At 45.8% G+C, this 25,850-nt stretch overlaps 1 protein-coding gene across 1 annotated transcript in view; it reads right to left on the bottom strand.

Annotated features, from left to right (window-relative positions):
• The window catches only part of sema3fa (sema domain, immunoglobulin domain (Ig), short basic domain, secreted, (semaphorin) 3Fa), a 45,600-nt gene extending 21,820 nt beyond the window's left edge, over window positions 1–23,780 (bottom strand). Inside the window, exons 1-2 of the mRNA XM_084020730.1 lie at window positions 23,536–23,780; window positions 22,315–22,528 (exon numbers count right to left, since the gene is read on the bottom strand). Of these exons, the coding sequence (XP_083876856.1) occupies window positions 22,315–22,486 (172 nt within the window). The 5' untranslated portion in view covers window positions 22,487–22,528; window positions 23,536–23,780. The remainder of the gene's footprint in view (window positions 1–22,314; window positions 22,529–23,535) is intronic.
• Between the last annotated feature and the right edge of the window lie 2,070 nt (window positions 23,781–25,850).

Raw genomic sequence — 25,850 nt, 5'->3', positions numbered from 1 at the left:
CGGTAACAGAGGTGTTGCCAAACCAACCAAACTGAAATGTTAAGGATCAGAACTTAGATTACCCAGCCCTCCATTAAACGAGCACATGGGCTCCGTAAAGTTGGATAGAGGTGGTGACAGCAACATGATGATTAATCACAGCTACTGTGATAATTCCCACACACACACACACACACACACACACACACACACACACACACAGACACAGACACAGACACAGACACAGACACAGACACAGACACAGACACACACACACACACACACACACACACACACACACACACACACACACACACACACACACACAGACACAGACACACACAGTCTTCCATTCTTTCTCCATAAAAGTCCCGTCTCATTTTCCATTCTTGTCTGCTCGTCAGCCACACACTTAGCCGGCGAGCTGCACTGGCAGGCTGAGCGCTGAACGATACCGGAGCTTCAGGGCGGCCAGACGTCACCAGCTGACATCCCACATTTATCACTTCTGAACTCAGATTCACACTCGGGGCGATGCGAGCGGCACTCTGCTGGCTGTCACAAGTTAGGTCACCGAAAAGTTCAATGAGAGTGGAGAGACAGACGGACGAGGGGGACGAGACAGGCAGACAGACAGATACTGTGTTACCAATAAACATTCATCAAATCACATTATCAGTTAGCAGCTACTGCCTTTGAACGTCCAACAACCTTTTTTTATCTTTCTCCATCTCCTCTCACCCAACTCCATTCAGGATCACTGGCTCAAAGTCGCAGCAAGTGAGGTCCAAACTCAACTCTCTCAACTTGTAGCAATGATATAATTACTTAAAACCCTTCTTGGCAGTTGAAAAAATACACAACGCATATACGATCCTAATTATATTGAAATAAATCATGTGAAAACACTTTCAAAATAAAATAATTATCATTCTTCTGCAAATTGGCAAGAAAATGACACCCAATTATGGTTTGGACAACTTTTTAATCATCCATCAACCACAATAAAAACACACTGTTCTTGCCTAATTTTTTTTTCCAAATTCAAATGCAATTGAGATGTAATGGAAGGGATAAGATCTTTTGATCGAGGTCTCTGATTGTAAAGTACTGGTAATCTGAAGAACAAGGACTGGCGAGGCATAAAAGCAGTCCGTGGGCGCTGCATGTATGCAAACCACAGCACCCTTTTTTGGTATGCAGCCCTGTAGTCAAACTACATGAAACTGCATTGCAGGAGATTGTATTATATGAGACATAATGGGGGGGAATCATGAGTAAACCAGGACTTCATCGACAGCCCATGGGACTCATTTCAAAGTGCCTTTAAAGCCCACATAAAGACTACAAGTGCCTTCAGCTGAAATACAATAACGCTCATAGTTATACTATGCATTAACTCCATTCATCAGGCCATGTTCATCTGTGAAAATGAAGTGGCAATCAGGAGAAGTGCTTCATCTTTGCGAGACGAGACATGCTCCAACACATTCACTTTGAAATAATGCCCGTGGCGTCGTGAGATAAGGAGCGTGGCGTGATAACAGTCCACCTCAAAAGCACTCACACGCGCTATTGTCAGCACAAATTCATGCTCTCCGAGGCATTCCTGTGTGTTGCAGCTCAGCCGTAAGTGGGCATGCCTCCGAAGCACGAAGACAAGTTTTACAAAACAAAAACCGAGCCTTGACATCGTGTTGAATTTATAGCCGGCTGGTGTAATTCGCCAATGATAGGGTACAAGTGTCCCGTCTCAGGATCTGGTGTGCATCGCCGAGTTTCCCAGCGAGATCTTTATAATCACGACCAGACACAGAGGCAGACAGAGCTGAACCGACTTCTTATTTTTAGTGCGTGTGTGTGTGTGTGAAATTGTCCGTCGGTTGGTTGAAGATCTTTTTGGTCAGATAAAACTCAATCTGTTCCTTCCCCCCGCGCCAGAAAATGAATGACATCTGCTGGTAAACCGAGCCCGTAGTCGCTCCACCTGTTGATGCGATCCCTCCGCACCGTGTCACTCTCCGCTTTGTTCTGCGGCCAAGGTATGCAGCCTTTCGGCCAAGAGTTGTACCGTGGCGTGGTTTTCCTGGGTCACCCTCAATGTGGGGACATAAGGGACCTCTGTTTGGAATCTGTAAGGAGATGTCCAAAGTGGCCACCGCCACTTCTTTTCAAGCCGTTATCTGCCTCGCAGATCTCCCTTCTTTCCCGTCAGTGTGTGTGTGTGTGTGTGTGTGTGTGTGTGTTACGGGTGAGAGAGAAGGGGGCGTCTGAATAAGCAGACGGCAGAATAAAACCCACATACCTGCCCAGGCATCCCTGGCATGTTGTCTGAATTCCCCGATCTACTCGTGTTCTCATAAAGCAGAGGTGTGGCCCCACCTTGCTGCAGCTTGTCTGCAGCCAAGCGAGCACAGATGAGTCTCCGAGTGGATTTCCTTCATCAAGTGATGGACACAAACGGCTTATATATCAGGGCTGTCCTCAGCTGAATAAAGACGGCGTCGGATTATTAGTTGCACTGAAAATGACCTCAACAAGTTGCCTCGCGTTTGAGCCAGTAATGACATGTTTATGTCATTAGAACATCAACAGCTCTCTCGTGTCTGTGTATTAAGTATGGAGCTGAAGTCGAGGCGATTAGTTTAGCATAATGACTGGAAGTAAGAGGGAAATGGATCACTCAAAAGGGAAAAAAAAGAAAATACAACTCACGAATGAACTTGTTGTTAATGACTGTAATTCATTTGTTTAATTTGCTACGCAACCAGAGGTGTTAAAAAGGACAAGTTGTGGTTTGACAGGGAGGGAATTAAGAGGTGTTGATAGACATGTTCTCACTGCTTCCTGTTGGATTAAACCAAGCCGATAGCTTCGGGGCTCTAGCTCCTTACTGAACTACAGATAAGAGTGGTGTAGATCTTCTCCTCCAACTTCTCGTCAACAAATAACACGCATATTACCTAAAATATGGAATTGCTTGGGACGTTTGGGCTGAATCACAATCAACGTGAAAGTCTGCGTGTGATCACGAGTGCATACCGAGTGTCTGGCGGCGGCGTGTCTTTGTGAGTGTAAGCACACAGGAGGGAGAGGTCATCGCAGATATCAGAAGGGGGGGGCGAACAGGAGCGGCAAGCCTTATCAGCCCGACCTGTCGCAGCGTTGTTTGCCTCCGTTCAGCACCTCATAATCAGCCTCTCACCATCCACTGGGGCCGGGACTATTGACTCAGAACACATGTCAATGAGGCTGATTGCTGCTTACCTGTGCCTGTCAAGGACAAATAATTGGCACCAGATTACAGTTTTTATCTCCAAGCTTCCGGATGCTGTCACTCAGATGCTCTTCACGCTCGTCTGCCACTGATACACTATGTGTGTGTGTGTGTGTGTGTGTGTGTGTGTGTGTGTGTGTGTGTGTGTGTGTGTGTACACAGAAATAGATCCTCTCTACAGCTCTCTGATCCTCGCATCAAATCAGGGACACCTGTCTCCCACCGCACAAATCAAGAGCAGAGGAACGATTGATTTAAGTAGCGAGTTTGCTTCCTGAGCGGCAACGAAGAGATTATAACGGATCTGCAGCTGGATTGGATGACAGGAAAGGTTAATTAAAGCACGAGGGAGAAGCGCAGGAACTCCGGTTCAACTGACAGGAAAGGTCATTCCGTTGCTTTATTCCACCGCGTGTCTGGTCTGCAAACCCAGACCTCATTAAGATCATGTCAGACTGTATATGTGGTCATCGGAGGAGGATACGGAGGGATTACATGTGAGAGGACAAGGAATGTAAATCCAAATCCTCCACCTGCACAAATAGATGGACTATTATATGTTATTCTTGTTCATTTTCCAGACACCCATCATCATGAAACTTTGTAAAAAAATCATGAAAACATCACACGCTGCCACAGGCAGCTGCCCTCAATAGCCCTGCTGCAGGGCCACAGGTGAAAGGTTAAAGGACAGGAGGGGTCTGGGGTGAAAGCTAATCCCTGGCCTCCCTTACACACTTCAGCATAATCAGGATTATCTCGGGAGGGGGGGGGGGGGGGGGGGGGGGGGGCAGGCAGGGTGCCTACTCCAAGCTGGGTCAGGAGAGAGCAGGGTGGTCATGATACTGGAGATACTGGGCGAGATGGAGAGCAGCAGGGAACGTTTATTGTTGATAAAGATCAATTATTATTTTTTATAATTGCGTTACACATAAATAAGTGTCGTGGGATACATTCAAGTGGCATGACATGTATTCCCTTTTCACCGAAAATACAGCAGGTGGCAAGTGGGAAATCCATATTCATGCTGAGTAGTTAATATTCTGAAACCACACAGGTCGGCCCGACTCTCGTCTTTCACAGCGCTGATCCCTGGATTTTGGAGAGCATGAAAAACACTGGTTGGCTCCTTACTTTGTTTATAAAATGCTGTCTGAGAGGCTAACGTTTGTGTGCGGATGCTGCGAGCCGCTTTTAATGATGATGAAGCCGTGTTTGTTGTCGTAGCTGTGCCGGCGCTCGCAGCGGCTCTGAGGCAGGTTGGAGGGATTATGGGCCGGGCTGAATAATGGGGACGGCACTGGTGTGAATGAGTGAAAAACCCTCCGCTCCCCGGCTGACCTCTGACCTGCCACTCAGAACAAATACTCTCCCCTCTCTCCGTCAGCTGCACTAACACACGCCCAGATGGACAACGCCTTCTCAGAGGAGTCTCTTCATCCTCATTTATGGATTTCTTCTAATCCTCTACTCCATCGGGAGTGTTAACATTTGCATAGTTCCTGAGCCGAGATGTCGATAATTCAATCCTCGTCCCGCTGATTTTTAAGCAGAACGGAACAAAGCGCGACGTTAGCCGTGCTCTCTTGCTTCCCCGTGCATCAAGGTCACGGCCAGTGTTGCTAGCTGGGGGCAACGAGAGGGGGTTAATTAGGAGGTAAATTTAGAGAGCCCATTAGCAGCAAATGTTGACTCATGGTCCACTGGGGACAACACCCACCTCTACCCCTCTTTGGGTGTTCCACTCTCCAGGCCAGCACTGAGAGTCCACTATATTCCCCGAGGTGATTTTTCACCCACAACAGAAAAATGGCGTGGTGGAGGAGTGAGAACGGAGGGGAGGAGTCCCGAGGGGGAGAGGAGCCTGACAGCCAACCTAAGAACTTCCATTTATCAAAGCAGGCAGCGGACAGCCATGGAAACTCTGAGTCCAACTCTGAGAGAGCTCCACTGTGCAGCCAACACATTGACGTCCCCTCGGCTGCTGCTGAAGGGGCAAAAAAAAAAAAAAAGACTCACAAAAGGGGCATAAAGAGGCTCTCCAAAGTGTATTCCAATCAGGAGTTGGACGGAGGACAAAACACACTGATTGTGTGCCCGAATACACAAATAAATACTGATTGAGATCTCAGCTGCCAGCGTAGGTAGAGGGCAGAGACAAGAGAGAAGCTAGCAGGAAGGTAGAATCGGTGGTCAAGTGCTAACAAATAAAGTACATCATGAACCCTATTATATAAGAGACATACGATACTCTATACTGCTCTCTCAGAGGATAATTAAGAGTTGAGGAAATCTCATGGCCTTTTGAGAAGGACCTGTGACCTGGTTCAGATGCTCTGGAAATCTTCTCCCTCATGACAAGTGGGCAAACAGACCTGGGTGGGACTGGCCGTGCCATTATTTATAGTTGACACCCTGGACAGTTTGCCCTCGCAGCAAACGCACAAAAACAAGCCATTATGGGAATTATGACTACGTGAAGGAGAGTGTTAAGAGATGAGATAAGAGAGTCGGAAAGAGACGCGTTAGATGGAAGGGTCAACAATAATTTGTTTCCTTTCGAAAGTCAATGTCTTTAAACCATGACCAAGATGTTTCCCTAACCTTCTTTTGGTGCCTAAACTTTACTTAAAAAAGTTCTAGAGGTCAAACAAAGACAAATGGTTTCCAAGTGGGGATTGATTCTTTTGAATGAGTAGCAGTCTGATCAGGATGCTCTCTAGTCTGGAGACTCTCTCTTCAGTCCTCCATGTTCTTCCCGTCCAGGTAAGGTTAAACAACATCCGATATGGAGATGCAGAGTGCAGTTAAGACCTAAGATCTCTCATATTAAAAAAAAAAAAACAGTCCAAAAACATGTTCTTCCTTTTCTCAATCAACCGTTCATGTGGATGATTTTCATTTTTACGTCAGACGATGGCCAAAGTCAGATTACCAAAAACGTGGCTTCCTCCGTTTAGAAAAAATAAACCTACTAAGAAATGCTGAGAATACTAATATCTCTACAATCATTTATCGCCACCCGTCCTGCATCCACTTCTCACGAATACGAGCATTTACGCCAACTTTGCACGACATCCACGCGGATTCTCTTAAAAGATGTTGTCATGCGTGCAGCTCTTCCAAAAATATTATAGCATGGCCCACCTATCTTTCATCTCCCCCTCTTAGCATCGGTCATGCTATTTTGATAAATCACCTAGCTTCCTCTGACACCTTTCCTTTTCCTCAGCTTGTCTGGTCCTGCCAACATCCACTATCTGCATACCGACCAATGGGAGATAAGACCGTTCTTTAACGGCCAGCATGGCAGATGTGGAAGAAGCAGGGGAAGCATTGCGCTTCACCCACAAAGAGTATTGAGGTAAACAACAGTTATTTTAAGCTAATTTTACAAAAGTTACGTAAATTAACTTTACAGATGACTCAAGAGGATGTGACATGATGGCGTTTTCAAACCGGGAGCAATAACTTCACACACATCATGGTATTTCATCACTGCTTCCCAGCATTTATGCCATTTTAATGAATGACTTTGTCTCCTCCGTCCACACAAATACACCATGTGGCGTCTTTTGTCGGCTCGCCGGGAGACAGCGACAGGATGTCAAGCAACAAAGGCGACCGGCTGGAGCTGAACGGAATGTTTTGTCATATGAATGTCAGTCTTCGACTAACAGGCCACCTCGGGAGACGGGGTTGAACTTACAAAACTATTTGGGGTCTTTTTTTTTTTAAATGTGCAAACATGCATACAGCAGTTGGACAGAAATTCACTCAATAAGCTCAGCTGGAGCCTTTGGATTAAATGTGCTAATAGAAAATGTGGTACCCATTGTTAAAACGCACTGCTGTTTGCGCCTTAGCCCCACATTGGCCGTGAAACGAGGTGGTCAAATAGAGGTTTGTGATGTAAATTTAAACCCTCGGTCCCAAACGGCCAGCGAGGGCAGCTAGTCGAGCTCCAGAGTCATCGGCATCTGTGGAGTTATACTATAAGCTACTAATGGGCAAGCGCCAGCAGCCCATCTGCCTGTGAATGCTAGACATAATGGCACATGCTCTGCTGCTGCCTACATCCACTTGACCCAACGAGGCCGCTAGACAAAAGGCAGGGTCACCCCCCAACCAGGTACGCGTCAGCGCAGATCCCGGGCCGGGCCTCGTGCACTAATGCCGTATGACAAGCAGGGGACAACCACATAATGCTCAACAATCGGCCGACTGGTTGTTGAGCAGCGTGGCATGGTCCTTCGGTTGGGGCGTTGCAGCCCGGCCTGCAGTGAGGACCGGCTTATTTGTCTGACAGGCTTTGTGTTCAGTTAACAGCGAGAGAGAGACTGAGACAGGCGTGCATAACCAGAAGACCGTTGATTGGTTAGGCACTTTAATCAAGGCTGAAATGTTAGCTTCACAGGGCTGCTAGCATGGCTAAGTCTTATTTCTCCATACATTTACATTCAGGGCATTTAGCAGACGCTTTTGTCCAAAGCGACTTACAATAAGTACATTTGTTCAGAGAAAGAAACCACAACATATCATCGCCGATCAAAACAGAAACGAGTGTTAGGTCCTCATCTGAGTAAAGTGCGTTGATCAAAGTACTCCAAATACAGTATTTCTGGTTAAACTTTCTCTCTTTACTGTCTTTGAGAAGCACAAAGGAGAGATCCAGCTGTCGATTATCTGTAACTGATTATCCGGCCGGGGCCGATCCCAGCTGACATTTGGCGAAGACAGGATTTCACCCTGGACTGGTCGCCGGTCCCTGCATGTCTTTGGAGTGTGGGAGGAAGCCGGAGTACTCGGAGAGAGAACCCACAAAACAAAAGACATCCAACACAATACAGATATTTGGTTCTATTACATGGATATCTTCATGTCACCAAGAAACAAATCAACCATAACATTCCTCTAGTAATCCTTTCCATCAGTGCACCAACAGATCAATACAGCGTTGACATCAGCGGATCAATCTGGAGGGAATTACACTCAAATCACAAACTTTCCAGGCTCTAGGCGATCACAAGCACATGTACTCGGATGACTTTTTAAGCATATTCTCAAACAAAACAGACTAGTTTTTAACAGGTAACCTATGAGCTGGTATTGCTTGGGAGGATCCCAGAAACAACATTATGTTTTCCTCTTATAGCCTGAGTGAGAGCAGCTGAGGCGCCACGAATGGGAGATGTTATTTGCTAGTGTTTCACTTCCTGGGCTTTAGCCCAACACTCTGCTTATACCAAGTATCCTCTATCACTGGATCCTTGACAGAACAAACAGCAGCTTCATCCATGTGTTTTTAAGTTTCTCCTTTAGTGATTCTTCAGTGGCATGATGAGTTGTTATAACGACTTTTTATTTGTGACTCCCTTACTTTTATTTCTGCGTTTCTAAGACTAAGAATTTAATTACTGGTAACAAATGCTTGCATTGCTACGAAGAACATGACAATAAAAATGTTAAATCTTTATGGCTGCAAACTGATATTCAGATTCCAGACAGAATCCCGCTTCCTCTTTTCATCACAACCATCTTTTGTACGTTCCGCCTTTTATTTCACATTTAAAGCATGCCGTTTAATCAAGCCTCATACCAACACACTCGCAAACAAAGACACACACACACACACACACACACACACATTTGATCCAAACAAAAAAAAAAGTGGGTGACGATGACTGCTGTCAGTCAAGGGTATTCATCTTTTCTAAGTGGAAAAGCCGTTGCATGATGGGAGACGGTGTCAGTGGGAACGGAGGGGGTTGGAGTCTGGGATGAAGTTGCAAAAAGGAATACTATAGAACATTGTTATGCAAATCGTTTGGTTGGGGAACATGTTCACACTGTAACGACTGCAGAAAAAAGAGAACATGAAGTCAAATTCATGTTGCAGTGATGATCAAATCTGTAAGCTTTTTGCAAGACGGCAAATATTTTCCTGGGGTTGTACTTTTTTTGCAATGCATCATCATATGCCACACCTGTCTTGTTTCCAGGTCAAAGGGTCTCTGGGATAATTTGACAAGGTGACGGCTGGGCTTATCGGAGGTGTGACGGACGACGTGCATCACGCAGTTGCAGAAAACAGGCAAACTCTGCGTAATCTCACAGCTGTCAGCTTAAAGCACCACCAGCATCGGAGTTATGTTTGACCAAGTGCCCCCCAAGGAGGAAGCACCGAGTCCAGAATGTGACCAGAGGAATGTTACATGTGATCGTCTTTCCCAGCAGAAAACGGCCTGCGTTACTCAAAAATTAGGGGGCTTCACCGAAAATAATTACAGGCCAAAACATCCATTTACATTCCAATAGGTTAAAATATGTGCTTTGAAAGCACAAAAAAAAAAAACAGTGTCATTCAAGATGAAACATGTTGGCAGCCATTACAAGTTAAATGGATAATGTGAATTGTCTGCTAAAAGGCGGGCCCCGCTCTCTCATCCCAGCCTGCAATTAAAGCAAAGCTACCCGAGGTCAGGGTGAGTGACAGGCCGACAGACCTATAGATTACTGTCTGTCTGTGTAATCCACTGCCTTTTTTACTCCCTTGGCTGAGTGACACTCTCATCCCTCCCATTTAAAAACACCAGCGCTTGTTGATTTCGCCGCTTTCATGTTTGACGGACAGATGGGACATCCTACCCCGTAACCCCCACGACCTCCTCCTCACCCCCCGTGACCAGGAGGGTCGGTGTGCAGAGTGCGGCTGCTTTGGAACAGTGGGGAGAGGATATTTGAATGGCTCTAGTTAGTGAGAAATTGATATTAATAAGGAGAAGTTTCACAAATTAAATTGTGGGCTTGAATGGGGAGGTGTATTAGAAAGGACAAGTTGCAAAACGGGGAAACTTTGAAGGCAGGAGGAGATAAAAGATGCATAAATTATAAAAAGAAAATCACATCATGGTTCTCCTTCACCCTTCATGTCAATATTACACAAATAAGATTCCCACCCTGTTCGGATTACAGGGTAAGCACCCAAATACCAACAGCGGATCAGAACGCGGCTGGCATGTTATTGTTGGCGGTTCTGCTCAGTGAGATTTAGTATTATGCACAAATGGAGACGGATAAGGAAAATGTTGAGATGACCTTTTCCCAACAGTTAACAAGTCATGATGCAACACATTCAAAAGCGTAGCTGCAGTTTGTCATAACCACATTTTTTTTTTTTTACAGTATGATCCAGCAATTCGTAGCTATTTGGCTTCAGGCTCACACATGCAGCGAAAGCAACAAGTCTGTACTTAAGCAACCAGACTCAGACGGTGTTGAAGAAGAAGGTATTAGCTGGAAGTTTTTGATTGGAGAACGATATAAAAGGAAAACATGTGAGGAAGGAAATAGTCTTATCAGTTAGGAGGCAACACGCGTGACAGAGGGAAAGCTTGGTCACAGTCCCTCCATCCCTCCATCCCTCCATCCTCACATGAGGTGTTGAAGGAGGCCGGTGATTGCACGGACACATGGAGGCTAAAGCCCCTCTTATCATCCGCTGTCATACCTTCTCATAAATCAGCGCTTAGCCATCCGCTCTGCACTGATAAGGCAACCAAACACAGACTGATCCACACCAGGAATGGAGGGAATGGGAGAGTTTTTTTTTCCCTTCTTTCTCTTGAGTGGCCTCTCATGCTAACACTCCCTTCTTCTATCTTTGTTATCCGTTTCTCATTCATCAGATCTGAACAGAAGACAAGTTGTTTTTATCTTCTTTGGTTCTGCTTGGGGCTTGTTTGTTTGCTGCTTGCCATATTTCTCTCTTGTAGCGTTTCCAGCAGTCTGGTTGTGATCATCTGACGAACTGGTGAATCATTTCCAACATTTGCACAAGAAACAGTTGGGAGTGCTGAGAAATTTATCTTTTGATTGTCACGCAATCAGTTCCTGCAAGAAAAAAAAAAAGAAAAAAAAAAGAAAATGTGGCAACGAGGCGTTTATTTGAATGAATGTACCGGCTGGATCTCACTGCTGCAGGACTGCTGCGATACCGAAAGCGTGTCAAGGTCAGTCCGTCGCACGATAACAGGGGTCCAATGTGATGATGTCACTTCTATAACTCAGGAGTTATCTCTACAGCTGCTTCCTTATCTTAATTGTTTGTCATTTTGAGGATTAATGGAGAAAATGGTCTCTGTGTTTATTACAAATGATATTTAGCATTGAAAGGAAAAAAAGGAGGTTAAAATGGAAACAATCCAACATTTGGAGAGACATGTTTAATTTTAAGGCTGATGAAAAATCAAACCTTAAAAATTGACGTAACAAAGTAAAAAAAAAAAAAAACCTTTCCAACAACTTCACGTGGGTACAGGGACTCCAAAACTTCTGGAGGGACTACATTATTTTGATGGCGGCTTTAGAAGTAATGGATGTATTTAACTGAAGAATTAACTGCACACCTGATGTACCTCCAAATGCCGTGCAGTGATGCCGGCCGCATGATTATATTGGTCGGTTGCCAAGAAGCGACTACAACAGCACGGGTACAATTAATCTGCGGAACTCAATCTCTCAACACACTTGCATATATAACAATATATTAAAAAAACAATAAGGCTTTAAGTGACGCAGAGCAATCCTGTTAAATGTCACCGAACAGCAGTGTGGTGCAGTTCCTGTTGTTTTTAGGGTCTAATTTGCTCCGAATGCATCGCGGTGGTTTTTGTGGCGAATCAATCATGCATAGATGGTTTAATGGGACAGTGTAATCCGGCCACAGTGGTGAAAAGGCACATTTCACGCTGTGCACCGATTCTTTATGCGAGCAACACTGGTGTAACGACAAGACAGACTAATTAATTCTGAGCTTTTTAAAACCTTCCAAATACGATTACACTTGAACAAAGCATCATTTAGGCTGGAGATCTTCCTCCGATGTCAAAAGACACTTTGTGACTCTCAGCCGAGTCCACCACATTAAAACTCGATCTGTCAGGCGTGGAACAAAACAAAAAGAAGAAGTTTGTGTCTGCTTCCTATAAGCTCTCCGAAGGGGGCTGCCTGTGGTCTTCCATCATTGTAGTGCGGCGCAGCACATGGTCCGGAGGAGCACATCGATTCATCTAACATGGAATCCTACAGGAACATGAAAGCCCCGGATCACAGCCAAGCTTTGAGTGATGACTGTTTCAGCGTTTGTGCCAAGAGGGGGGGGGGCGAGCGAGAGAGACGAGAATGATAAGAGACAGAAGGAGAGAGCGGAGGGAGGAAGAGGACGGATGGAGACGCTTTGAACGTTAATGCCGTGCCAGCGTTGCCCCCCCCCCCCCCCCCCCCTCCCTCCAACGACATGAATGAGGTAAATGAATGATGGACCGGCCCACACAAACGCCCCTCTTCTATTGAGACCGAGCGGCCCTTTCACTGGGATGAGTGAGGCGTCGACACCAACAACAACAATAACAACAGCAACATAGGAGGCCCTTACTCCTATTTCTCATTCATACATATGTATGCAGTCACACACACACACACATATATAGCACGGACACCGCGGCCAGCACTGCCAACATACCATTAGGGACACCTAGAGAGGGTTCCTGAGAACAGGGTGGACTAACAAAGCGTCGAGGCGAAAAGGGGCGTGAACGGGGGCAGACGTGGAAGAACAAAAAAATCTTGGCATCACGTCAATGCAACCGCCACAATGATCGGGGATGAGAGGCCATCTCCTCCCCTCCACAATCAGCGCATTATCAGGAAGCCCATCAGTGCATGAACCCAGAAAACAAGGCCTGGAAACCTCATGTTGCACCACATCCTCCACCTCCTCCTCCTCCTCCTCCTCCTCCGCTTGGCTGTCCTCTGCTCGTTGGTCCAGGACGGGTTCAGGGGGTTCTCGCCCACACATGGGTGATCTCACTCAGGAGGTTTTTGACCTTCAAACTCCGGCGTTACTCGCCTGCAGCCACGGCAGCTAATGGAATCGTGGGGAATACAAATCCGATTGAGGGGGAGATCAAGCTGACAAGGGAGGCTTCGCCGTTTACCGAGCATTTACATCTTGAACCTCGGGAGGTGGGCTTCGTAATGATGTTAGCATCTGACTGAGCGCTCAGTTTTCACCAATTATGCGTCCTGTAGAGAGAATGTATTAAAAGTGGAGGAGGGCCGACGCTTAAAAGATGGAAATACAGCTCTGACGGGAGCAGGAAGAGAAAGAGGAATGTTCTGGCTTTTTAAAAAAGAATCCAATAGTGAGACACCACTACTGCAGCCTCCCACAGGATCATGGTCAGGCTCAAACCGCAGGCCTAATTTCTGGAATAATCACAGACAGCTACTTGGTCTTCCTCCAACGCACGGCGTTCACACGGACAGGCTTGATGGACTATTAGGCTGAGTCTCCCACACCTGAAACGTTTCACGAGGCTGCGGGAGCTTGAAGTTGCCCAGCTTCTGCTCCAAAAAATAACTTTGGCCTTTTTTTAATTTATGAAAGGAAGCACTGCCCATAAAACTTTGCCAAACTGGCACGGAGCAGACTACAGTACTTTGATGATATAAACACAGAAATATTCGACCGTTGGCTCGACGTTATTTTGATGTATGGTTCGCACCGCGCTTTGGGCAAGTCCAAATATTCCCTCAGGTGCCAAAAACACTTCTTCCAAGACAATCTGTATGACAGCATGTAAGTGTGAGGAAAGTCGGCCCTTTTCATGGAGTCCCAGCGTCGAACCTTGCGGTGCGAGGTTACTGCTGGGGCATTGGCACGCAACTGAACAGTCACCAGCTGAGGTAAACCATCTCAACCGACACTCATGCGCTGCTAATGGGAAGCAGACACACGATTTGTCCTGAGCCGTTGCCTTTGTGCAGCCGCACTCCTCTCCTCCTTCTCACTCTCAAATCCCTCCATATATCCACGCCGCGGCTGAGATAGCAAACCTGACACTGATGCCCTGTAGTCCATTAGCACTCTGCTCTGTTTCCCTCCACTCGCCCTATCTCCCCGACAGTCCTCTCTTCCTCTCTTCCACCGCTTATCTGACTCCCTCCGTCTTGCCGTCTCTCCCGTGTCCTTGCCTTCCTCCTGGATGATGTCTGCGCTGGAACAAGACAAGCTCCTCCAGTTCAGCAAGTCAGTCCACGTCCATAGAGGGGGGGGGGAGAACAAGTCTGTAGTCACTCATGTCCAATTCAGATAACATTAATGTGATGGGGCTGCTGAAAATCCCCTTAGACACGCGATACAAACAATAGCTCTACAGATAACACCCCTCGAGCCCGTCTCTGTGCTTCAGACACACCCGTTATCACCGATAGGGCGGCCAAACACATGTCCAACACCTTCTCCCTGTCCAGCCAGTCTGCAGCTACGTCAAGTATAATCATTGATTCACCTTTTGATCGTTTCTTACATTCGTCAGTCTATAAAATGCCAAAAAAAAGTAGCTTACAGTAGGGTTTGTGTCTGATCATCTCACAATCAAGTGGGATTTCATTTGCAATGATATGAAAATAAATGATCACATTTGAGATGCTGGAACAAGGAAATGGTTTGCATTTTACTGGATAAACCCCAATTAATCTGCATAAACAATTAATCCATTATAAAAATGATTGACGGATTAAATCAAGTTAACTATCGACTAATTGTTTCCAAACTGCTCTTAATCTGGCGAGAAAGCCGGTGACATTATTCACACAGTAACTGTAATTATGTGTATAATTGATTGATAAGTAGCTTGAGTGTTTAATTGAAATTGTGTCACAATCAATCACACATGTGGGACACGTGGACTGAAGAGGTTTTATTGTACATTCAAGGCAGACAATTAAAATGATCACTTATGCATTTTCTTATTAGTTTACAGAATATCTGTAATTACTTAAATATTTCACTCTTTACAGTCTTCGTACTGTTTTTTGCATCTGCACTTATTGTGTACAAAATAACACTGAAGGAACTTCATTCCCCTGTAAATTTTGTATTTGAAGAATACATTTGACTTTTACCTTGAAACAGACATTAGAAACAATTCAGCTAAAACAACAATAGCTTAGCAAAACAGATTCTGTGTTAAAGGAACAAAACACACACATGTAGCTTTTTCTCCGTGTAGTTTTCCCACTCTCTGTGTTCACAACGGCCACCGCATGAACGAGGTCACCGCAGTAACAGGATCCCAACACTGACAGACAAATGATAATGAATGATAGCTGTCTGAGTAAACAAGTGGAGAGGTGCCCTTGACCCGCTGTCTCCTTAATTTCAGTCCAGGCTGCAAGCCCCCCCTCCTCTACCCCCCCACACACCCAGAGGACTCCCACACTTTTGGCCACATCTGGAGAAACCACTTATTCTCTCACCAAACACTCCAACCCTGCCCAACACCACTACCTCCGCCGCCACCACCGCCTTACAAAGATCTCCATTGTTTTAGCGAATTGATTTTCTCGCAGGTCTTAACCGAGGCGGGAAGCCTCCGCGCCGCTTTCCTTCAGGTTGTTCCTGCAGACGAGACAGCAGAGGAAATATAAGCACGGCGCTGTGATTACATCCCGCCTCTGCCTCTGTGGAGAGAATCATTTGAACCTGATTCAGTTTGTGAGGAGTGACAGGTAGACGCTGCTATGGCAACCGAACCAAAAGTAGCGTCATATCTCTTCACAGAAGCTCTGCAAGTATTTGAGCACACACACACACACACACATGCACACAAACACACACAGATGTATATTTGACATGAATCTCCCGCTCATCTCCGTCACTTCTGAATCTTAAACCACTTCAGCTATTTCTGACAACTGTTGTCCTCTTCAACCAGCCTCCTGCTCTTCAGCAGCTGGATCACAGTCAGCATAATAATCTGCCTCTAATAATGAGCATAGTCACACCTCGAGAATTATTTTTTTAGAAATATCCTTCTGTGTTATTAATCATAGGATGTGCACCGATTGACTTCACTAAAAACTCTGCAGGAACCAATCGAGTTCCCCGACAGTGAGGAAGAAATGACATCCGTCTGATGTACGACTGCGGCTCACGCCTATTTTTATCCCGTCTGTCACATTTCGATCGAAAAAAAAAGTGGCTGCAGCAGGAAACCGAGAGACACAAACGCACACCAGGATGCACTGTCGATCAAACGCACATTCATCGTGGTGTCTTTCACTCCCTGCTGAGTGTTGCCCCCCTTTACACAGCAAACAGAGCTGCAAGGGCTATTCACCGAGTCTGCCAAAGCATCGCCTACACACAGTACACTATCATTTACATACAAAAGAAAATACTATTAACTTTTTTGTTTTATTTTTGCGTAGACATCAGTATTTTAGTTAGGTTTGCTTAGTTGGAGATGCACTTAAAAAAGCTTGGGTCTCATAACACTCCATTATTTGTGCATGAGATGAGAAGGTTTGTTTAAACACACATGATAAGGTGTTAATACGTCTTCAATATCAGTGAAAAGTAGAAGATTTTGTGTACTTAAGGAGGTCCTCACACCCACTGTAAACCTCATGCCGTCTGCTGGCAGCTCCCTAATCTCACATTACAGCATGTCATTGTTTACGCCACACTGTTGTGACCCAGAAGGTTAAAGTTTGAGCTCCTGAACCAAACGGCTACAATGTTGTCAAACGACATGAATCATTAAACGGGAGGTGTTGCGTTTCCACCGCCACGAGGAAGACGAGCTCATTCGGAGCGATCTGAATGAGTGGATCCGCTCTTCCCCCGTACACATAATTAAATTCACCATTAAAAACGCCTAATAGCTAAAGACTGGATAAATAAATGGCAGAGTGATTACAGTTTCATTTGGATGTTCGGCATTTTGTAATCACCACAGGAGGAGACCCCGGCATTAATGAGCGCTTAGGCACGGGCTGGTTGCCAGCTCAGTAGAAATATTCAAATTGCAGCAAAGTGTTTTCAATCTAGAGCTTTTCACCGTGTGTTGCGTTTCCCTCTGTGACACCATTAAAAGGGTGGGGAGCCGAAAATGACTACAAAAAAAAAAAAGAAAAAAAAAGGGGGCTTCACAATGAATGGAGACACATTATTTCCTTTCAAGCCTGCGATGGAAGTTTGCGAGCTGGTATGCAAAACCTCTCTGTGCATATATCCACCCACTCCTCCCTTATACATTAGCCGGTTTGCCTTCCTCTCAAGGAAAGTCTTGGCACTTTAGAGTCTCTCTCCCTCCCTCCCTCTCTCTCCCTCCCTCTCTCTCCCTCTCTCATTTGAGTGTACTAAAGCAGCTGCTGTGGGCGGCATACTGGGTGCTCTCCTCCCTCACCTCACACTGCCAACCTCTTATCAACAAGCAAATAGAGAGGGCGTGAGTGTAGAGTAAAGGCGACGAGGCAGAGAGAGAGAGAGAGAGAGAGAGGGAGAGAGAGAGAGAGAGAGAGATAGAGTGAGAAAGAGAGAGAGAGAAAGAGAACGAAACAGACAGGAAGGGCACTATATTTAGCACTGGAGCTGTCGCCTTCTGTTTTTCTCTCCTGAATAATCATAGTTTGACAGCATGCATCCTGCAGAGCAGAGGTTGCTGGGATGCACTACCCCCCCCCCCCCCCTCCTCCCTCCCTCCTTTCTCCCTCCCTCCTCCTCCTCCAGCAGCATCTCTGGGGGAGAAAGTAGCAAAGTATCGTAATAACTGCTGTGGGCTTGCGTGCTGAAAGCCGCCACACGTCTGTGGAAACATTTTGCAGCGTCCCGACATCAGCAGGGGGAAAGGCTGTCTGCTTCGGCCAACAGGTACAACGCTGCATGACGCCATCAAAAAGGCACTGCGTGCACGAACGGGCGGCAACGTGACCAAAAGGCGTTTATAGAAAGCATTCTGCCATCCCTAATTTCTAAGAATGTGAACGCATGTTGGGGGAGGGACAGTAAAAGCCCTGTGACAAACTTGTTCCCCTCGCGTCCCGATGATGATGATTATCTGCTGGGAAAGAAGTAAACAAGCACAGCTGGCAGGGAGAGGATGCGAGGAAGATAACGCAGCGGCTCAAATGGGGCACCGAGGACTTTAGCCGGTGCAAAAAGCTTATTTGCTTTCCTGGAAATAAACAAGCAGCCCCGCTTCATTTCTTTACTGTAGCTTTAACTTCTTACACTATGTCTCTTTCATGGCGGTCCCCACTTCTATACCGCACATAGATGTTCATCTGAGGAGCACCTCAAAGGTTATTCTCATTATTGCACATTACCAATAAATTAATTCCATTGTGGCAATCTACCAAGTTTACTGCTTTAGTGCATGTCTCGTTATGTTCAACACCTCTGATGATGCATGTTATACATAATGGGGTCTGATGAAATGGCTAATTAATGACGTTACTTTGGGAGGCTTTCTAGGTTATGAGATGTTCTCTAATGATGTGTCAAACACAGTTGAAGACAGAGACGGAACAAGGCAGCGGAAGCAGCTCGGAGAGATTTAAACGACTCATGCATGTGACTTTTTGATCGTTTTAAACGTCTGTGGGATTGTTGCAGACGAGCACCTTCTTTCAGGTTTGTCTGGACGATAGCCCAACTAAAGATCCATCCAAGGAAGTCGTGTGCTAGCAGGAGAAGCTTTCAGAAGCTCATTGATTGCTCAGACTTGATTGCAGCAAGGCTCGGCTCGGGCACTTTGCTCCGTCTCCAGTGCCACATTCTGGAGAAAGGAGTGAAATCTCAAGACACTACATGATTGGTTATGACTAAAATACCTCACCAGAGAAGCCTAAAGGACGCCAACAGGACAGGACCACCTAATAGCGGAAAGTCACCCTGATTTAACTCGAGGAAGACAAAGGGCTTTTCACATGCACTATATATATATATATATATATATATATATATATATACCTGTTAATCTATGGAACATAATCCGTGGAAGATGAGGTCTATTGTGGTAGAGAACAAGCAGTACAGTTCAAACTCAGTAGCAGCTCCTAATTATTCAAAGAATAAAAGATGTGGAGGACATCTCGCCATTTGTGTTAACCCTGAAAATGTTGGGCGATGAGCCGATAGAGAAGTCTTTGTTCCGCCGCGGCAATCATTGACGCATTACGCGGGGACACAAAGAGTGCTGGGGAAAATACAGAGGCATGGGGGGGGGGGGGGGGGGGGGGGGGTGGTAACCTTAAGATCCCTGTCCCTGGGAATCACAGGACCGCCTGGCTTTGTCTGGCATTCTTCCCAGAGCTAACCTTGCACCCAGGTGTTCCAGCGAGGACCGGAGAGGTCGAAGGAAAACAAAGTTAAACACTTTCAAATGGGCCCGTGGATTAGCGTAACAAGCTATTACTTGTTAATATGGTGCCATTCTCCCACAGTTTGAGGGCAGTTAACCTCGGGTGTGACCGGCTTCTGTTTGAAGGGTCACAACCTCGCAGAGCCCCGCGCACTAAAATAGCATGTGATTATAGACCTTGTTTAAAAGTAAATATAGGAGCTCTTAGCAGCTGATCTAAGCCAACCTGGTTCAGTCTTTTATGACTACAGAGAATCCACCTACAAAACGGTGACCTTTTATTTAAGTCGTATCCATACAACTATGCTTTTTAATTAATACAAAAAAAACAAAAAACGCACAATATTTAGTTTGAACGAAGCATCGCAGTCGTGTGTTTTGCAAGTGTGTGTGTGACTCTTGAAGTCTGGGTTGATGATCTATCGCTACGAGCTTTGAATGGACATTCCTTTGGTCTTAGCCTCCATTTGCTCCCTCGGTCCTTATCACGGTTAATAACTCAGCTTGCACAAACACACTCAGTAGCTACTTTAGGAACCTCTGAAGATTAAATTAGCAGCTTAGTTTGCTTACGGTTGTTTATTTTGTAAACCTAATTTTGCAAAATTGGTGAGTGAAAATGCACTTTTTTTAATTTCTTGAAAAAAAGTTCAAATTCCCTCATATATTTCATGTATTTATTTAAGGAAATGATTCAACAATTCCTATTATATTCCAAAAAATACCTTGAATGAGTTCAAGTAATAATGTCCATGATCCAAATACCAAAGTGCAGGATTTTCTTCAGCAATTAAACTTAACCTGCGTCACTGTGATGTTACATGTGATTTGATTTGTTCAGGCTTTCATGCATGAAAATACTTTCGCTCTCAGTGACGCAGAGTTCCAGGGAAAAAAATCGTGATTAATGAATGGCAGACGAGATACGAGATATTATCAAAGTTGTTCAGAGAAATGTGTGCGAATCTACTGAATGTATATAACCCTTGTCTGTTTCTTTGAAAGAGGGCACATCATTGAAAAGCAAAAGACGCGTTTTGGACTTCAGCCAAAAGCAGCAACATCTTCTGTACGAGCATCGGGAAATACGAATAACCAGCAGGAAGTGATAGTGTGTAACCTCCCCGGGAGACACGTGAAGCTGGGGCGCAGACAGAAGCAAGTTCAACCAAGCAGCAAAACAAATATACTATTAGCTGCTACAGTCGGCAGCTCAGTCTGTTTTCTTATCTCATTTCGTTTCATCATCACAAGGTGCTTATTGCAACAAATCTGCCGCACACACACGCCAACTGAGACAGATATCATGAAACCTTAAGCCAAGTGTTTTGGTTAAGTACACTGGCGCATTAAAAAAAATTAATAAAAGCACATTACGGAGTTATTCCCAGCAGTGAGGTGCAAACCCAATACAATTAGGGAATGTACAGCTCAGGGTGCATTTCCAGTCTCCAGCTATCTGAAGTTGCTCTGTGAGGCATAAAGTAACCTCCGGAACTAATTAAAACCAAAAAGGAGCTCAATTAAAAAAAGAAGAAGTAGAAAATAAATTAACTCCTTTTCTACCAAGCAAATGTGAGAGACCAGCGGAGGGTGAAATCCAACTCCATTAGAGGGCGAGAGAACGACATAGGGGGGGGGGGAGAAAACAAACAGGTAAGCAAAACAGGTGAGACATTATGGAAACTCAACAAGGAGCTGAGATCAGAAGAGTGGCGGCCTCATGGCCGACGCTTAAAGTCTTATTGAGGGGCGGAGGTGCTATTCAACCTGGAGAGCTTCACATAGACATAAAAGGACATAATGGACATAAAAGGACATAAAAAAAGGACACGATGGACATAAAAGGACACAAAGGACAGATGGACACGAAAGACACGTCGGTGCTGGAATCACAAAACTCTATTTTAACAGGACAGTCACACACACACACACACAGAGCGAGAGAGAGAGACACACACACAGAGAGAGAGAGAGAGACACACACACACACAGAGAGAGAGACACACACACACACAGAGAGAGAGACACACACACACACACACACACACACACACACACACACAGAGAGAGAGACACACACACACACACACAGAGAGAGACACACACACACACAGAGAGAGAGAGAGAGACACACACACACACACACACAGAGAGACACACACACACACACACACACACACAGAGAGAGACACACACACACACACACAAACAGAGAGAGAGAGACACACACACACACACACACACAGAGAGAGACACACACACACACACACACACACACACACACACAGAGAGACACACACACACACACACACACAGAGAGACACACACACACACACACACACACACACACAGAGAGAGAGTGAGAGAGAGAGAGAGAGAGAGAGAGAGAGAGAGTGTGTGTGTGAATCAGAGAGGCAGAGAGAGAGAGAGACACACGCACACACAGAGACAGAGAGAGAGGGGGGGGGGGGGGGGGGGGGGTCTCATGTGGCACTGGCAACCCTTTATAACATGCTGGATCTGCCCCCGAGTGTGAGCCCAGCCAAGTGGTAAATCGGACTTGATTTCAGAAGAGAGCTGAGGTCACACAAAGGCCTGTTTGGGGAACTGATGGCGAGCCAGGGCTCTGGTGCTGAAGAGTCAACAAGCAGCACTTCCCCTCGCATCGACACACAATCAAACTCTCCCATAGGTGGAAATGCTCCCTAGTGCCAATAGGTTACCCACAACAAGACCAAGGCACGGAAAAAACTGATGAAAGCAGCGATACATCCCGATCGACACGCCTGTAGAGAAGGACTACACAACGTGGGGCCACAGGCAGAGCAGGGAGTGCCTTACCTTTGAAGGACAGGAAGATCCTGGGAGCAGACCGGGGCTCGTTGAAGGCGGGCAGTGCCCCGGAGGACAAGGGCCCAGAGGATAAGGGCCCGGAGGATAAGGGCCCAGAGGTTAGGGCCCCGGAGGAGAACGCCAGCAGGGCCAGCAGCCAGCACAGTCCGTCCCACAACATTGTCCCTCCGTGTGTTAACAGAGCAGAAGGAGAGTCCAGGAGCTGAGGGACAAGAGAGGGACGAGCGTCAGACAACAGGGCCGATACACTTAATATAACAGTTTGGTAGTGAAGTCATATAAGCAGGGGGACACAAAGCCCTTATAACCTTATATTCCTTATATGTGCTTATTCTGGAGCAACAGCGTGGATGAACGTCTCCTTCCAGCTGGGAGAGTGAGAGGGAGACACCCTCCACCAAGCCTCACTCCTCACATGGACACAAACCCGGTTCATTAAAGTAAGCTGGTCAAGAAATATTATCACTATTGCGCTTCAAACGCTGAATTTTACCAGCAGCACTCAAATCCCAAACGGGAGCCCCCAAAAGGCAGCAGAAGTTCATCATCTCATCATAAAGTCTCAGCTATGAGCGGTCCTCCGCTGTGATGATCTTATACCCGTCAACGTGGATCCGAGTCTGAGGTCAAACTGTCAGCCAGGGTTTAAGATCAAGTTCCGCATTGAGCCCCGGAGGCACAACTCCAAAGAGGACCGTAAACCAAAATAAAGCGTGACCGGGCTTTGGGTTACGGCGACGTGAGAACGAACCACGTGTCTTTTTTCTAAGAGGGGTTTTTTCAGATCGTGAAAAGTGGCGTTAAGTGGCAAACTGCAGGGCTAACAGTCAGTCACTGTGACGAGCAGCTCGTGAAGATATGCAGCAGCATCACAATCACACAAACTTTCAGTGCGCGCGCGCACACACAGTTGATTTTGTATTATTTGCATTACATGTACATTTTTTAAAACTGCGCCGAAAACATAAAAGACAGGTGGACTGAAGGCTGTTGCTAAAAACACATAAATAAAATAAACTCCAAATGTCAAAATTCTAATTTTCTAAATAATTTGAGAGAACTTTCTAGATGTATTTGAAACAGCAAACATGCACCATCCCTTTCTGCTCGACTCCAACGATTCCTGATGTATTTAAACGCACATAATAAAAACACATCATAATTAACACGACTTGTATGAAAAACAGCACACGTGCATGAACGACCTACCTTCTAGTTCCTTCCACTGAATATTGCGTTAAAGCCGGTCAACATGTAAAACCATCCACTCCGGATCATTGGAGCTCCTCCGTCCGCACGCAGCAGCAGCAGCAGCGTCTCCGCCGCAGATATCCTGCACGATTATCCCCGGAGCCAAACAAAATCTCGGGTTTAAAATCAACTTGAAGTGATTTCTAAAATCGCATCAGCAGCTCCCGGTATTTTCCACGGGAGCAGGCGTAGAAAACAAATAGAGTTGTTCCTGGAGAAAAAGAGGAGCAGACGGGCGTTTGGACACGCGCAGCGGCGCTCGAGCGTGGAGTGAGCAGGGAAGCGGCTCGTGCAGGTGGATACGCCGAGGTCTCTGCCGGCGGTGGACACACCCATGGGGGAGGGAACCCACCTTAGCATCCCGACGCGGCGGCCCGCCCCCAAATGTAGCACGAAAGCAATCTGCTGTGCATCTTTACCTACAATCACTGGTTACGTTTGGGGGAGTTGTCCAAAATCTACAACCCAAGCATTCTATACATTCATATTCTATCAAAACATATGAAACATATGTTTGCTTTCTCATCTGTATTCCTGACCACTAAGGGACTGTTTATCTATTTTAAGACCCACCGGAAGGGTTTTCAGACCTCTTTATGCATAACCACCACACATATAATTTATTATAACATGACCCTGCAATACACATGGCAGAATTAATATGACCCCCTGACCCCGCAGATCTGATTGATAAAATAAATCCCTTAACTATGCTGATATTTCAGTGGTAGAGTTGGAGCCCCATGAGGCTCCTGCAATAAAGGGAGCCTCATGCCCACTAAGACTAAACATTGTTGGGTGACCCCCCTTTCCCTCCGGTGGTCCATTCCATAAATACCGAATAGTCCCGAATCATAACGTCCCCTTCCATAAATTCAGATTGGAATTTGGGTTTTTATTCTTTTCTATTACGTGTGTGAACACAGTTGCATTCAGTGTGTTGTGATAGTGTGTGATCTGTTCCCTTATATAGTGTTGAACTGAAATGAAAAGGACACCTAATGCCTGAGACTTTTGTTTCCATTGCTAGCATTTTCTTTCTTCGTAACAAAGAAGTAGACATATTAAAATCAGAATCAAGATAAAGATAGATTAAGACAAAACAAGCAAAGTAATGAGCTCTCAAACAGAAGATCCAATGTTAATATCCCAGTGACTTTTATTGCAAAAATAAACAACTCTGTGACATCACGCATACTTGCGGACTCATGGGGACACGTGTGCTAATGTGATGGAGGCTTTATTTTTGCCTCAGAGAAGCAACCTGTCTCCCAACTGGAAGACACAATTATGTCTGGAGCACTACATTTAGACGTTTCAGTTATATAGACGATGTTTGTCTAAGACGGGGAGCTATTCTTTTTTGACTGAAGACGCCCGAGTATGAAAATAGGACTGAGGTCATTTCACAACTTGCTCGGTCTGCGACTGCCAGCCGCTGCTTTTTATTTGCTGGCCGGTGCCAACATGGAGCCGTGTGCGGAGAAGCGTTCAGATGCCAGGTCCGAGCCAAACAATTGTTCAGTATCTGCTGGTGTTGGCAGTCTCACAGCATGGACCAGACAGTGTTTGCTTTTTGAATGGGACATGAATCACTTACTATATTTTAGACCCAGGAGAAGACAAAATAACCTAACCCAACGATTTTCAGACGAGAAGAAACATTTTTGCTCCTCACAACAGGAATGTGGCCACGCGTTCGCGTAAGAAACTGTTGAAAAGTGGCCAGATGGAGACACGGTTGATTTATTCCGACACCTTGACGACCTGACGGAGGATCACTGGCTCTCGCCTCAGATAGGCATCAGATCTTCATGGGCAAATGGAGCCTTAAATCTTTTAATCTCACTCGATCCCTCCCCTGATCACACTGGCTTATTTTGCTTCTTATCCAGTCAACGCACAACGCAGCTGACTCCCCTGCATGCTTATTACTCCCTCAGTGACACACACAGCAGTGTGGGGTTTCATGCGTGTCTTTGGGCACGCGTTCAGAAATGTATACAATCAGATAGGCCTTTTGCGAGAACACAATGACTTTCATTGAATCGTGGCCGTGGAGCTGATTTACTGTTTCCTTTGTGTTCGTTCGCAGGAAAGATTGTGTTACGGCGACAAACCATAAAACTTGCACCGCTGCAAATCTGACTGGGTGGTAATTCTGCTCGCTGAAACTTACTTGTGGAATCCATTTCAAATAACCAATTAGGGGACAAAGAACTTTGTCAGTTCCAAACATGTATTTTGTCATATCTTGCCCAAAAATGTGCATT

This window comes from Eutrigla gurnardus (assembly GCF_963514095.1).
Source record: "Eutrigla gurnardus genome assembly, chromosome: 2".
Taxonomy (NCBI): domain Eukaryota; kingdom Metazoa; phylum Chordata; class Actinopteri; order Perciformes; family Triglidae; genus Eutrigla; species Eutrigla gurnardus.
Note: the sequence above shows the minus strand (reverse complement) of the source record. Positions and strands in the feature narration are given on the sequence as shown.